Source organism: Salvelinus namaycush, chromosome 8 (genome assembly GCF_016432855.1).
Source record: "Salvelinus namaycush isolate Seneca chromosome 8, SaNama_1.0, whole genome shotgun sequence".
In the NCBI taxonomy this organism is placed as follows: Eukaryota; Metazoa; Chordata; class Actinopteri; order Salmoniformes; family Salmonidae; genus Salvelinus; species Salvelinus namaycush.
In genome coordinates, this window is record NC_052314.1 from 11,843,616 (window position 1) to 11,859,466 (window position 15,851).

Sequence of the window (15,851 nt, forward strand, 5' to 3'; positions counted from 1 at the left end):
ACGTCGAGACAGCCTACAGGGAGGAGGTCAGAGACCTGGCCGTGTGGTGCCAGGACAACAACATCTCCCTCAACGTGATCAAGACTAAGGAGATGATTGTTGACTACAGGAAAAGGAGGACCGGGCACACCCCCATTCTCATCGACCGGGCTGTAGTGGAGCAGGATGAGAGCTTCAAGTTCCTTGGTGTCCACATCACCAACAAACTAACATGGACCAGCACACCATGACAGTCGTGAAGAGGGCACGACATAACCTATTCCCCCCCAGGAGACTGAAAAGATTTGGCATGGGTCCTCAGATCCTCAAAAGGTTCTACAGCTGCAACATCGAGAGCATCCTGACTGGTTGCATCACTGCCTGGTACGGCAATTGCTTGGCCTCCGACCGCAAGGCACTACAGAGGATAGTGCGTACGGCCCAGTACATCCCTCGGGCCAACCTTCCTGCCATCCAGGACCTCTATACCAGGCGATGTCACAGGAAGGCCCTAAAAATTGTCAAAGACTCCAGCCACCCTAGTCATAGACTGTTCTCTCTGCAACCACATGGCAAGCAGTACCGGAGCACCAAGTCTAGGTCCAAGAGGCTTCTAAACAGCTTCTACCCTCAAGCCATAAGACTCCTCAACATCTAATCAAATGGCTACCCAGACTATTTGCATTGCCGCCCCCCCCCCCCCCCCCCCCCCCTTTTACACTGCTGATACTCTGTTATTATCTATGAATATTCACTTTAATAACTCTACCTACATGTACATATTACCTCAATTAACCTGTGTCCCCGCACATTGACTCTGTACCGGTGCCCCCTGTATATAGCCTCACTATTGATATTTTACTGCTGCTCTTTAATTATTATTTTTATTTATTTTTTCTTACATTTTTTTACTGCATTTTTGGTTAGGGCTTGTAAGTAAGCATTTCACTGTACAGTCTACACCTGTTGTATTCGGCACATGTGACAAAATCGATTTGATTTGATCCACCAACAAGAGCGACTATAGTACCCTGGTCTGAGCCACGGTTTGTTACAGAGGGATTATACTTGATACCACCTCTGATATTTAGCACTACTAGCGTCCATGGATTTTTGATGGAACAGTGCTACTTTGTAATCGTAATGGAAACTAATGGTGACTCTGTATTATATTATAAAGCCTTTCCAGTTAAACTGACGCTTTGGGAGATGTGACTTAGGCTCATTGGGGACCAGTCTTGATTACTTGTGTTTCTTGTCTTCCCCCTCCGCCTCTGGGTAGATATTGATGAGTGTGAGAGGAAACACCACAACCACACCCAAGACCAGGCGTGTGTGAAAACATACAGGGACTCCCACTGTGTGCACATGGAGGGTCCTCACATAAAAAATGCCAGGCGTATCAAGACCTCTCTTATGTAAGTAACTGGTGTAACAAAAACACCACTGGTGTCAACACACTTTCTGTTGTAACCAAACCATATCGCGGTTGCACCAGGACGGATATTCCCAAACTGGGGTACGGTTTTATATGTAACATGGTTAAATAAAGAACTAAATTATTGATTATTATATTATTATTTGTGCCCTGGTCCTAAAAGAGCTCTTTGTCACTTCCCACGAGCCGGGTTGTGACAAAAACTCACACTCATTCTTATGTTTAATAAATGTATTGTATAGTGTGTGTGTGTGGCAGGCTTACAATGATGGCAAAAAGCAACATTTGAGAGTGTGCTGACCGTGGTGCTAGAGGTGGTACGCAGCTGTAGGTTGAATGTTTGGGAACCACTGCACTATGAGATTAAAAGCTACACTGATTCAATGCAGAAAGAGATTCTCTACACTCTCAATCATTTTGAAACAAACTAACAATTTAGCTGTTTCTGTGGAGAGAGAGAAAAATATATATTTTTGAAATGTCATTGTCATCACTGTGCAGCTCCACCCATAATTTGGCTCACAACCTCATTCACCTAAATTAGCCCTTGCTCTGAACAATATTTTTTTTATTGAGCATATAAATAACTACTGAAATTAAGACAGATACACAATACCACAATAGAAAACATTTACAGGGGTTTAAGGATGTGAGTTTGGATATATTTTTTTTGTTAAGTTATATTTCCTGGGTGAAACAAGAAGAACCCTCCTCACCCTATCCCTGCCTCCTTGTACTCTGTCCCAGGCGGTGAAAGAGGAACCCGTGAGTGGTGTGGGACAAGGCCTGCTCCCAGGCTCCCAACTTTGTCTCCTTCCACTTCCTGCCTGTGGTCTCCAACATGTCCGCCCCACGGGTGCCTGCAGGCGACACGCTGTGCTTCGGCCTGCTTCGGAGTCACGGCCGCTACGCTCGGGCAGGCAGACGGGCACTCTGCTCCGGTGAGCCCCATGCAGTGCCCTCTACTCTGGAGGCAGAGGTGGAGATGAGCGATTCTAGAGTGAAGAAGAGCGAGAAGGGAGAATGAGGGGGACAGTGGGAGAGAAGAGGAGAGAGCACTGTCTGGTGTGGTGGAGAGAGATTTGAACTACTGCGAGAGCATTGGGGGTAATGGTGAGGGAGAGGCCTCTGTGTAGATGGCTATGCTGTGTTCTACAGGAAGTCCTGAACTAACCATACTGTTGTTTTTTCTCACTGGTCTGTCAATACAGGGATCATATTGTAAATCTTTTTTATTTTTTATTAGGCTTTAGGCTGCTCTCATTATCACCTTGGAGAATTTGAGGTATTTTTATGAATGAACCTCAGAGGTTGTGCATTTAATACAATGTTGTTTCTTTGGGCTATGGAATTAGTAGCTTTAGTATTACAGGCAGAGCACCTCAGGTGTAATGCATACTATAAATGAGAGGTCATTAGTATTGAGAATTACCATACTTAAGTGGTATTTGTCTATATTTGTTTTGTATGTGTTTTCTTTTTTTTAAGGCATGTGTGATTTGAGGTCCTCTTCAAACTATATGTTCTGTACTTTGTTTTCGCAATTTCTAAATGTTTATCATTTTGCTTAATTGGATATTCTCTGAAGTTGTAGGAATACGTTCATATAATAAAAATCTATCCATTTAACTACTAGTCCCTGTAAAGCTTCACTGTGCATGTAATAACACTAATATCGTTGGCCAGGGCGACTTGGCTGAGGCACTCGTCCCACTCACCAGGCTATTGGAGCTGTGTCTTGGCCAGCTGATTGCGGAGTGTTCAATTAAATCGTTCCACCATTCCATCACATTGCAAATGAAAGGAGCTGGTCCTGGTCTTCTTAACACCCAGCAACGGTCTCCAGACACTATCTAAAGAACATTCAAATGACAATATTATCAAAACGTAAATCGTTTTCTAAATGTTGTCTACTATCCAGTGCACCTGGTCCTTACAGGGAGAGTACACTATCTATCCATCTGCCCATGTATGCACTGGAAGGCAGACAAACAGGATCTATCAATCCAGCCATCCATCTGACAATGACCGGATGTGCACACACACACCAGAATGTCACAGGTCAATTCTTCAGATGGTCATGAGGCTTATCTGCCTGGTGAATAGAAAGTGTTCGTTTTTCTACAAATAAGGGTCTTATGCAAGGTTTGCCAAATTCAGTCCTGGGGACCCCAAGGTGTGCACGTTTTGGTTTTTGCCCTAGCACGACACAGCTGATTCAAATAATCAACTAATCATCAAGCTTTGATGATTTGAATCAGCTGTGTAGCATTAGGGCAAAAACCAAAACGTGCACGCCTTGGGGTCCCAAGGACTGTGTTTGGGAAACGCTGAACTAGCGGTTAGTGTTGGGCCAGTAAGGTTGCTGATTCAAATCCCAGAGCAGACTAGGTGGGAGAAGAAAAAATGTAAATGTGCCCTTGAGCAAAGCACTTTACCCTAATTGCCCCTGTAAGTCAGTCTGGATAAGAGCTTCTGCTAAATGAATAAATAAAACAAATATAAGACTTACTGGGGCCGGTCGAGCACATGAAAGGTTAAACCCCATGCAAACAGCAAGGCAGTGTGTTCCCTACAAACAGATAGGTAATTCACTACTCGTGGCCCGAGAGGACCTCTGGCATGAGTACTCATACTGAATGTAAGTTAAACTACCATGGATGGTAGTGCCTAGCACAGCCTGGCATCATCGCCAACCAGGCTACCCTAAAAAGGCATGGCAACGAAGTGAATTTAGAGGTATGGCAACGTGACTATGTACAGCCAGGCACACAGAGTAGGATGTCATGCATCCACTCTCTTGTGGAGCTGGAGAAAAAAGTTGACTGAAGTTGTGACCACTGGGTATGCTTCAGAATGTACTAAAATCAACAAGAATCTACAAATTTATGTCCATGTGTCAATACTGACTACTTTTATCCCTAGACTAGATGAACTGTGTGCAGAGGGCTGGAATGAATACCCTCCTGGCTTGGACCCTAAACTGAGGTGGTAGGTGAGTTAGTGTAGATGAACAAAAAGCTGTCCCAAGTGGGTTTTGAGGCTCTGCCTGGCACTACAACCTCCATCCTCCCAGTGTCCCAACACCTCTCTCAATAGACATTATGCTGGTACTGGTCATTCTATTCACAGTGGACAACAGTATAAAAACCTGCAGTCTTTATTATTAACAAATTGTCCAATTTCATCTGTACAGAACAAAAATCTAAACCAGGGAAATACATTATTCTGTTACATCTCAAGTACATGGCATAATCAGAGATGAAAGCAAATGGACCTCCGTAAATTTAAACACATTACAAAACATTTTTCATCAATCTTAAATCAGATGTTATAGACATTGTTAACGTTATCATTTCATTTTGACTTGATGAAAGCTTTTGACAGACAGAAATAACAGTAAGCAACAGTAGAACGACTCAACAGTATTTAATGCAGTCTGGATAGCACAAGAGAGGAGTGCTGGTAAAAAAAAAAGCCATGAGATCTCTTAGGTTACCCCTCTCCCAAGTTGGGGTATGACCGCTTTGAGGGGTGCACATACACACCTTTGCTCAGTTTGAAGGGGTGTTAGGAGTGGGCCAGGGGCCTGTGGTATATGTATATATACACACACACACTATGTACATACATGAAGGATCCCTATCTTACACACACACTTTATGTACATACATGGAGGAACACTATCTGGGATTGTCAGAGTAGGCACGCATTGACAAATCTACCTTTTGGATCGTTACAGCAGAGTCCATTTCACAAGTCAAATTATCAACTGTTTTTACAAGCAAGGAAGGAAGGACTCACACCAATTCAAGAACAAGGCAATGACATAGTAGCAATAGGAGAAAAACTACTAAAATCCCATTTACATGGCATGAGTTTGTTTTGCGAAAACGATTGTTGAATCGTCATGAAAATGCCTTTGAACTCTTCTCGTTGAGAGGGCTTTCCTCTGACTGGATTGGTTAAAGTCCCATCTGAATCAGTACTTTTGAGTAATAACTGAAACAAAAATGGCAACAGACGGAATTCATTCCCGCACTGAGGAAAGAAACTCCTGGAGTGATAACACCAAGCCCCTCCCCCCCACCACCACCCTCAGCTCCCAGGCTTCACTCGAAGGCGAAAGCCTTTGGCTATACAGGCAAGAGAGTACCACAGTATGTGTCGTAATACCTATAAAACCTAGTGGTCAAACAGGGAAATGGTTCCAATCGTTTCCCCACCATCCGCTTTTTCTATTCTATTGCATGATGTCGACTTTTATGCTAATTTGCATTTTCGAATCAGAGTAAATAGAGCCGAATATATTTATAAAAGTTACCTTGTCGGATTGAGATTTATATGGTTATCCAAACGTCACGCCAGGGTAAGCCTACATGAAACACAGCCCTCAAGTTTTTCTAAAATCCCCTGTGAAAAACTAATTGGAACCATTTCTCTGTTTGACCACTAGGTTTTACGATTATTTTGACACCACTGTGGGGCTCTGGAGAAAAGGCAACAAGAGAACATTCAAATCAAAAAAGGACTCAAACTTTGACCATTAGTAAACAAATAAATAAGGCTAGGACCAAACAATATACAGTACCAGTCAAAAGTTTGGACAAACCTACTCATTCAAGAATTTCTCTTTATTTCTTTAATATTTTCTACGTTGTAGAATAATAGTGAAGACATCAAAAATGAAATAACACATATAGAATCATGTAGTAACCAAAAAAAGTGTTAAATAAATCAATATATTTGAGATTCTTCAAAGTAGCCACCATTTGCCTTTATGACTGCCTTGCACACTTGGCATTCTCTCAACCAGCTTCATGAGGTAGTCACCTGGAATGCATTTCAATTAACAGGTGTGCTTTGCGGTCAAATTCCTGCAAAGAAACTACTACTAAAGGACACCAATAAGAAGAGGCTTCCTTGGGCCAAGAAACACGAGTAATGGACATTAGACCAGTGGAAATTTGTCCTTTGGTCTGTACAAATGTGAGATTTTTGGTTCCAACCGCCGTGTCTTTGTGAGACGCAGAGTAGGGGAACAGGTGTGCGGTTCCCACCGTGAAGCATGGAGGAAGTGTGATGGTGCTTTCTGGTGACACTGTCAGTGATTTATTTAGAATTCAAAGGCACACTTAACCAGCATGGCTACCACAGCATTATGCAACGAAACGCCATCCATTCTGGTTTGCGCTTAGTGGGACTATCATTTGTTTTTCAAAAGGACAATTACCAAACACCACCAGGATGTGTAAGGGCTATTTGACCAAGGAAAGTGATGGAGTGCTGCATCAGATGACCTGGCCTCCACAATCACCCAACCTCAACCCAATTGAGATCGTTTGGGATGAGTTGGACCAGAGTGAAGGAAAAGCACTCAACAAGTGCTCAGCATATGTGGGAACTCCTTCAAGACTGTTGGAAAAGCATTCCAGGTGAAGCTGGTTGAGAAAATGCCAAGAGTGCGCAAAGCTGTCGTCAAAGCAAAGGGTAGCTATTTGAAGAATCTCAAATATATAATTTGATTTGTTTAACACTTTTTTGGGGTTACTACATGATTCCATATGTGATATTTCATAGTTGATGTCTTCACTATTATTCTACAACGTAGAAAATAGTAAAAATAAAGAAAAATCCTTGAATGAGTAGGTTTCCAAACATTTGACTGGTACTGTGTGTATATAACTAAAATAACATACAAATGTGCAATGGTTCCAGTATAATTTCAAAACAAAAACTTCTCTATAAGCACTTGTCTTTATTTTTTTTTTTCATTGTTCTTGACCCCTTCTACCACCATTCTAACGCCGCTACAGATACCCTTGGCTTAAACTTGCTACATGGGAAGCTTTGGAAATGTTAGTGTTCAAAATTAGACTCATCTTTCTGCACCGTCTGTCACCAGTGTTGTGTCCAATCAGACCACCTAGACCCAGCTCTCCCAACTTTGAAATGCCCATTGTTAACTCTGAGTACCTTGAGAGAAATGTGTGTGACTACTCGCCTGGATGTCCAGCCATCTAGTCAATGCTAACCGTTTCTCCACCATACCACCCATTCGGTTAGCATTGGCACTGGAGCCATCTATGATACACTGCCAGGTCTGTCAGTATAATCACAAATTGAGGAATCAATAATATTTATCATCAGTTATTATAAGTGTACGACTGATCTAATATGCTGTAGGCTGTTGACTCCTCTCCTATGTGGCTCAGTCGGTGGAGGACAGTTCACACCTGGCAGTCTCATGGCAAATCAGTGAATGTAATAAACATGGGTAACCTGAAGTAAGTCAACCCCCCCACCGCCCTCTCAGGAGAATAACAATATACTAGAAAAACAGTTAACACTCCCATTTCACACACACTTTCATTCTCACAAACACTCACACTAAAAGCAATTTATCAGTACTGAAATCATTGAAAGCCTCTCAGGAAGAACATAAGTACGGAGACGTTCTTTCGGTCTCTCTCACATAACTCTTACTGTTTATTGTGAATCCACCTCCCCTTCTACCCCACTGACCCCCCCCACCCACAGAAAACATCTGTAAAGAAATATTACCTCTAAATGAGATAAAGCAAAAAAAGAAAACCACTGCAAGAGAAACCAAAAGCAGAATCCAGAATTTTAGCTTATGCCCCATCAGGCTGGCCTAACTGGGCCGCTCGACGGTATAGGTCTGTTAGCGTTAGCTGGTTAGCAGTGGAGCGATGGTGGACAAACAGGTGGCGGCAGCGTCCTTCTAGAAGTCTCCTGTATAACTTCAGAACATCAGTCAGACACTGGAGTGGAGATGGTGAAGGGGTTATGAGTCGGTCTCACAGTCAGGGCATGTCCACTCTCACACCAGTGAAACCAACTATTATAGGGTAGACTGGGTAATCTAGGCCAGGCCCGCACCCTATGTGGCCCTCAGACAGCATAGCAATGATGACAGAAGCTCGAATGGCTGGCTCCCCCTAGAAGCCAGTCTCGGGGAGGGATGTGGAAGGGGCTGGGGGGGTAGAAGAGGAGGATAAAAAGGAGATGGTTTGTACATGGAGCCAGGCTAAGGTCAGGGCAGCTGGGGCTATGTTGAGTGAGGGCCCTGTCCTGGTTCTGTGGCCCCTCTCTCTACCTGTCCTTCTGCTCCTGCATTAATCGCTTGGTGATGCGGCCACACAGCAGTCCAAACAGGAAGAGAATGCACACACTCAGGCCAATCATAGCCAGGATGTAGGTCTTGGAGGGTGAGGTCATCACCTGCATGGCCAGGTCTGAGAAGCCTTCGGCCGGGGCCACCTTGGAGGGACATAGGGGGAGGGGAGCAGGTGTGGGTGTCAAAGTATGAAACGGTAGAGATTGTTCAATGTGATATTGTGTGAGTTGAATCCTAGGCAATAAGAGGGTAGCATCCACTGATAGCTCAATTCCTGACAAAAAACATACACGCATTAAAAAGTGTGGTGGTAATGTTTGGTAGGTTCGCACTTGTTTTGAAGGGACTCAGGTGTGAGTGTTTAGGCAAGCTAGTGACGTCTTGTGGGTGTGTGTGTGTGCGTCTTGTTCACCTTGGCTGCGTAGCTCCACATGTCGATGCGGTCCTGCAGTCTCTTCTTACACTCTGGCTGCAGACGCACCCTCTTGTCCTGCAGAGCCTCCATCAGACAGGACATCTCTGACGAGAAACACAAGCAAAAAGGAAAGGCCATTCAGCACAGAGAAAAAGGCCTTTCAGGGACAGGGATGTATGTACGAAGGACAGAGGTGTTTGTACAAATGTGCAGGTGGTGTGTGTGTACTACTCACGCCGTCCTCGTCCTGGTGGAATGGCAGCACACTGGTGCTTGATGTCCAAAGCGCAGGCCGTGTGGAGGACAGGGTCCACAAAGATGTCTGCCTTACTCTCCTTCAGAATGTTCAGAACCTCCTGCAGAGAGGAGGGGGGGGGGGAGAAATAAAAGGATGTTTCTCAGACTCTTGGCTCTTAAGAAGGCTGAACATTGTCAGTTTCTGTTTACCAAGAGGAGAGGGAAGAGAACAGAACCACCCACCTTCTTGCAGCCCTCCACTTTGATCTTGAGGAGGTTGACTTTAAGACACTCCTCTACTTGACCGGTCTGCTCCTGGGCCGCAGCCTCCTCTGGACACAGCCGAGAGATCTGACACGCAGAAGTGTAATGTATAACCACCATTTCTTAACTGTGTTACAGAGCGTGTGTGTTTGTAATAGTTCTGGGGTGTATTCATTGCGACGATTCTGTAGCGAAATATTTCAACTGTTTACTCCACACGGAAAACGATTTGCAACAAAACAGAGTTTCTATTTGGCAAATTCAGGAAGGTCCCTCCCCATTTCGTTCCGTTTGGTTCTTAAAAACTGTATACGGTTTCCATTGCAAGACAATGAATACACCCCTGTTTAGACCCACTCACCTCCTCAGCACAGTGGATCTGTAGCTGGGGGTCCAGTCTGTAGTCCAGCGCCGACTCGTGAAGGATCACTCTGATCTGGTCCTCACAGTCCGGAGAGAGACGCTGTGGACACACACGTAAGAGAATGGTCTAAGTACACCCACACAGACAGTACGTGTAACCTACCTACCAATCCCTCAAACATGGTCGACTATACTGAACAAACATATAAACATGTAAAAAGTGGGTCCCATGAGCTGAAAAAAAAGATCCCAGAAATGTTCAATACCCACCAAAAGCATATTGCTCTCAAAAGTTGTGCACAAATTGGTTTACATCCCTGTTAGTGAGCAGTTCTCCTTTGCCAAGATAATCTATCCACCTGACAGGTGTGGCATATCAAGAAGCTGATTAAACAGCTACACCCTGTGCTGGGGACAATAAAAGGCCACTAAAATGTGATGTTTCGTCACACGACATGGATGTCTCAAGTTAAGGGAGCATGCAATTGGCATGCTGACTGCAGGAATGTCCACCAGAGCTGTTGACAGACAATTGAATGTTAATTTCTTTTCCATAAGCTGCCTCCAATGTCGTTTTAGAGCATTAGGCAGTACATTCAACCGGCCTCACAGCCACAGACCACGTGTAACCACGCTAGCCCAGGACCTCCACATCTGGCTTCTTCACCTGCAGGATCATCTGAGACCAGTCAGCCGTACAGCAGATGAAACTGAGGAGTATTTCTGTCTGTAATAAAGCCCTTTTGTGGGGGGAAAACTCATTCTGATTGGCTGGGCTTGGCTCCCCAGTGGGTGGGCCTTGCTCCCAAGTGGGTGGGCCTATGCCCTCCCAGGCCCACCAATGGCTGCACCACTGCCTAGCCGGGTAAATTACATATATTAGGCCTAATGAATTCATTTCAATTGACTGATTTCCTTATATGAACTGTAACTCAGTAAAAATAGTTGAAATTGTTGAGTTAATATTTCTGGTCCGTATAAGGAGACACAGTAAACATGTGTAGCCTGACCTGGTCTGCGTATTTGAGTTTGAGGCAGGAGACAACCTGTCCCTCCAGCTCACTGTCTCCTGTAGCCTTGTTCAGGATGTTCTGGCAGAATTTAGGGATGTCAGCCTTACACGACTTCCTCAGCACTGGGTTCAACCTGTAGTCTGGACAGAACACAAAAGAAGACGGGGTGAACCATAGGGGTTAGATTGGGGAGACAGGGTGAGAACCATAGGGGTTAGATTGGGGAGACAGGGTGAGAACCATAGGGGTTAGATTGGGGAGACAGGGTGAGAACCATAGGGGTTAGATTGGGGAGACAGGGTGAGAACCATAGGGGTTAGATTGGGGAGACAGGGTGAGAACCATAGGGGTTAGATTGGGGAGACAGGGTGAGAACCATAGGGGTTAGATTGGGGAGACAGGGTGAGAACCATAGGGGTTAGATTGGGGAGACAGGGTGAGAACCATAGGGGTAGGGTAATACTACAGAGGTGTTGTGTACTGTATGTTTGATGGAAGCCATAATCTCTGCTCATATTGTGAGCTATAGTGTGTGTGTATATTCAGTATCCACCTGTATTCTGTGTGATCTGTCTCTTGGTGATCATCTGTTTACACTTGGGGTCCATCAGCTCGCTGTTCTTGTTCTGCTTCAGGCACTGCAGCATGTTCTTGGCATCAGCCTCAGTACAGAACCGCTGGCAGACACAGACAACACTAGGACACTCAGAAACACAGATGAAGGCAGCGTAGCTGGTGAAACGTTGCTCTTCATTATCGATTAAATGTATTGCATCTATGCAGATGAAATACACACACTGGGAGAGAAGACACAGGGGAGAGACCAACAGACAACAAGCCAGTCATCATGTCTGTCTGGGACAGTCTTAGTAGCAGCCAGGGATCTCTCCTTCAGAAAAGTACTCTGAAATGTAACTTCATACGGACACAACGTAATCAGCAATCATGGTTTGACTGAGGCACCTTTGAGCATAGCTACATTGTTGAAAAGTTCCTTACATTCCTTGCTTTGGGTTTGGACCAGGGTCCTTGTGTTATGCATTCGGTGCTAAAATGACTCTGTGAAAAGTACATACCCGAATCATCTGCTTGCAGACCCTCATGAGTTGGAAGTCCAGCTCTGGGTCCATCATCTCTACCTCCTGCAGCTTGAACACCCTGTGGTGACAGCGCTGGGTCAGCTGCCTCTTGTTCTCCTTCAGACATTCTATCACCTATTACAAACGTCAAAGTCATCAATAGTTGCCATCAGCGTAATCAATAGTTATGAAAAATATTGTTTACACTAAATGCTTTTTCAAGGCACACAAACAGTTGTCAGTGGGCCTTACCTGGGCATTCCCGAAGGCCACGTTCTGGCACAGCCTCCCGATGTCCTGCTTACAGGAGTCGTAGAGCTCAGGCTCCAGACGGACATCCTCAGACATCTCCAGCTCCTCCACCCTCAGCTGCTTACGACACTTGACAGACACACGCTGCTCCTTGACGTCCTGAAGAGTGTCGTTCCTCACCGTGGTGCTTAGACAGAGCACTACATCCACCCTAGAGAGACAGCAAGAGAGACAACGTTTGGGTCCGTTTAAAGTTTGACTGTAGTTGGGTCAACTATGCCCAGGTTCTCTCTCAGACGAGACTCACTTCTTCTTGATGTTGGGGCAGAGTTTGAGCACATCCTCTTTGCAGGCCATCTTAAACTTGTAGGAGAAACGGAAGTCCTTAATCTGGACCTGAAAGGGAGGAGAAGGGAAGCGCAGAGAAATGGGAGTGAAGCAGCTGTCAAAGTCGTGGGTTCAAATCTCACATACTATCAAACTGGATGAACTCACTCAGTAAGTTGCTTTGGATGAAAGCGTTGGTTTAGATGCATATTGTATGTTTCTCACTTCCATCTATCCAATCATTTCAGATCGACACCAGTGTTGGGAGTTTATTTGGAATTGGGCGACAGACAGACTCACCAGTTGGAAATGTGTGACTCCCACAGCACACTTGTCGTTCATCTCCTTCTGGTGTTTGTTTTGCACCAGACACTCCATCAGATCCCCCGTGTCGATCTGGTTATCTGCCACCTCCTGGGAGAAAGAAGGGGAGAAATGGTCAGGATAACCTGATCAGTTAATGGATAATTTTACATTCTTGACAGGAGAGATATCCCAGTCATTGTTAGTGGAGTTAAAATGGGGGTTGGTGGTATGAGAAACCCTGAGAGGGCGCTCGGGGCTGTGGTAGAGGTAGGACTCACGTGACAGTGCGACTGGATGACTGGCTCACAGGCTCTCATCAGCAGGGTCTCAATCTGAATGTCCTGGTGGGAAAAGAGAAGAACGCCCTTTTACCATGTGACAAACCATAGTTTACCACAGCCAGTTCTTCTTACAGAGCAGTCAGTCGGTCAACCAGTTAGTCAGCGTGTCCCTGGTACACCTGTCTCTCTCACCTCAGACGCCAGTTCAGTCAGGTTCCCCACCACATCCCTGCACTCTGACACCAGCTCCTCTAGGTGATCCTGTAGACACTCCAGTTCCTGGAACACCAAAAAAATTCCATGTCAAACTTTTTACACCCTGGTTGTGCAATTACTGTCCCCCTGATCTAACCCCAATATGTACAGCCATATTCTATAGTAAAGGACTGTCTGCATCCAGCATTTTAAAGCAAAACCATCACGTCAGCAGTTACAGGCTACAATTCAATGAATGGATGAGATAGCTTATTATGCAAGTCATCTGAATTTGCTGTGACAGACAGCAAGCGGTCTCCTCCAGTACCTGTCCAGACTCAGTCTTCTCACTGCACCACTTCCCCAGGTCAGTCATACAGCGTCTCTGCAGCTCGGGGTCCAGCTTCACATCCAACGCCCTCTGGTGGAGGATACGCTGCACCTCCACTTTACAGTCCCGGGACAGCTAAAGAATATCAAAAGAATAGCACTCAACATTATAAAAAAAACGCAGGATCTGGATCAATTCCATTTCAATCCAGTCAATTGGACTTTCAGGAACTTCCTAAATTTACTGATTTGAAATGGAATTGAGGCCAACCCTGTTTAAGATGCAGGACAAGAGAACTAGACAGTAGGGGAGATAGGAGCCCCCAAGACAGACAAGTGTCAACACTTATGGAAGGTCCCATCAGAATTATATGTTTGCTTGTAGTGTACCTTCAGTATATTGAATGGGCATTCACAATAAATAATCCCACTGTTAACGTCACCAATCAACCATTCCAGTCAAATATTAAAAAGGCCCAATGCAGATATTATATCAATATCAAATAATTTCTGGTAAAGACGATTTACTCAGAGAATTTAGAATGATTAGAGAGATTAGAATGTGATTACAGCCATGGTCAAAAAGTGGTCACTGCTCAATAGAACTCGGACACTGCTCCGTGAGCAGAACGGCGCCAAAGTCGAGCGTCATCTGACAAGCTAACTAGTGCCTGCAGGTTCATGTGTGATAACATGGGCTTTTTATAAATGAAAAACACAGAATAAAAGAAAAACACTTGCACACACAATTAATTTACAAAGCGAACAAACAGAATCAGTATCTACCCTCCCCCATTTTTTGTTTATTTCTGAGTTTCCCCTTTATAAATCACCATAGAAACAGGCCCTCTCAAAGTTGATTGACCAGGGTTTGAGGAATAGAAAGCCATTGATCTCGAGATGAAAATGACAAAGGGTATCAAGTTGATTGGTCCAAAGCGCGGAAACGCCTCCAAATGTTACCACCTCGCAACGTCTAAATATGGAAGCGATACAACCAAGACCAGTGTGGTCTAAACTAGCAACGTTCACAACAAACAATCTTATTTAATCAACACTGTACAAGCATATTAATGTTATAATATTGTAGAGAACAATCTAATGATTCACTGCATGTGATTCATACTGACATAGGCAAAAACATAACTAGGTTTAGACACTAATTTAGTAGCACCCTCTTGAATTGGCCCGTATTTCACGTCATTCTAGAGCAAGAATTTTGCTAGGACTGTCTGGGAGTGGTTATTGGTAGACAGGTTTGGAACTCTGTTATTGATCTATTAACCAATTTACCGCCTGGTGATATCACCAGGCAAGCCGAAACTCACGCCAATCGGGCTGATGAGGTCTTGCGTAGATTGCATTTTCAACCAGCAACTACCAGGAAATACCACGGATTCCATTTCTTAACACTTTTACAGTGTTAGTTACTGCAGGAAAACATAACTTTGACTGCACTGGGCCTTTAAGGTAGTCATTCTCAAGACCATTTCGAGGAGTATAGTGATCATTACATCACATAATCCCACTGCTGATACCAATGACACATTCAACATGTAGAGGTGCATCCACTCATACTTTAAGTCGTTGGCTAAATCATTTCATTATCAAAAACGTAATCGAATTGACATTCTCCAACAAGCAAAATCTATAATATGCCCTCATTTTGACCAGAATCAACTTCAGGAATCAGAACCCAATCAAATCGTGATAATCATCCCAAACAAAACACTGAACTTACAATGAAAACACGTCTTCCTGTTTCTTCCCCTGCATTTCCCTTTTAAAAAGGACAACACCTTCAGAATGTACTGAGGACAGATGCATTTCTAAAAAGGTCCTAGATCACTTCAGACAATATTTAGGTTTTCTGTGAAAATTTTACATTTAGCTACATCTATATTGATGTTCTTCTAAATTAGCCACTGATAGCTACGTTTTGTGCAGTGCACTGCGGTGAAATCAGTCCTACCCGCCGTCCCTGCTCCTCTGTGCGGTAAGCGTGGCGGTACAGACAGGAGAAGATGGCACCAGGTGGCATCATCTCACTTGTCTCGTTCCAGCCGTGGGTGTGGCACAGACGGGAGGCATCGCCCTGGCACTTCTTATAGAGGATGGGGTCCAGTCTGGCAGACAATAAGAGGAGTGTGTGTGAGGATTAAGCAAATACATTTATAACATCCTTTTACATCAGCAATTGCCACAAAGTGATTTTACAGTAACCTGGCCTA

General features: G+C 44.4%; 1 protein-coding gene across 3 annotated transcripts in view; it reads right to left on the reverse strand.

Annotated features, from left to right (window-relative positions):
* Positions 1-7,165: 7,165 nt before the first annotated feature.
* The window catches only part of LOC120052393 (Golgi apparatus protein 1-like), a 33,596-nt gene continuing 24,910 nt past the window's right edge, over positions 7,166-15,851 (reverse strand). Inside the window, exons 11-25 of one of the 3 annotated variants that reach the window (XM_038999270.1) lie at positions 15,593-15,746; positions 13,619-13,756; positions 13,288-13,374; positions 13,093-13,155; positions 12,809-12,922; positions 12,489-12,577; positions 12,182-12,392; positions 11,927-12,064; positions 11,404-11,527; positions 10,848-10,990; positions 9,836-9,937; positions 9,454-9,561; positions 9,209-9,329; positions 8,971-9,077; positions 7,166-8,701 (exon numbers count right to left, since the gene is read on the reverse strand). In XM_038999270.1, coding sequence (XP_038855198.1) covers positions 8,534-8,701; positions 8,971-9,077; positions 9,209-9,329; positions 9,454-9,561; positions 9,836-9,937; positions 10,848-10,990; positions 11,404-11,527; positions 11,927-12,064; positions 12,182-12,392; positions 12,489-12,577; positions 12,809-12,922; positions 13,093-13,155; positions 13,288-13,374; positions 13,619-13,756; positions 15,593-15,746 — 1,867 coding nt within the window. In that variant the 3' untranslated portion in view covers positions 7,166-8,533. Of the gene's footprint in view, positions 8,702-8,970; positions 9,078-9,208; positions 9,330-9,453; positions 9,562-9,835; positions 9,938-10,632; positions 10,991-11,403; positions 11,648-11,926; positions 12,065-12,181; positions 12,393-12,488; positions 12,578-12,808; positions 12,923-13,092; positions 13,156-13,287; positions 13,375-13,618; positions 13,757-15,361; positions 15,401-15,592; positions 15,747-15,851 lie in introns of those variants that run through there. The other 2 variants (XM_038999268.1, XM_038999269.1) reach the window with 2 other exon arrangements.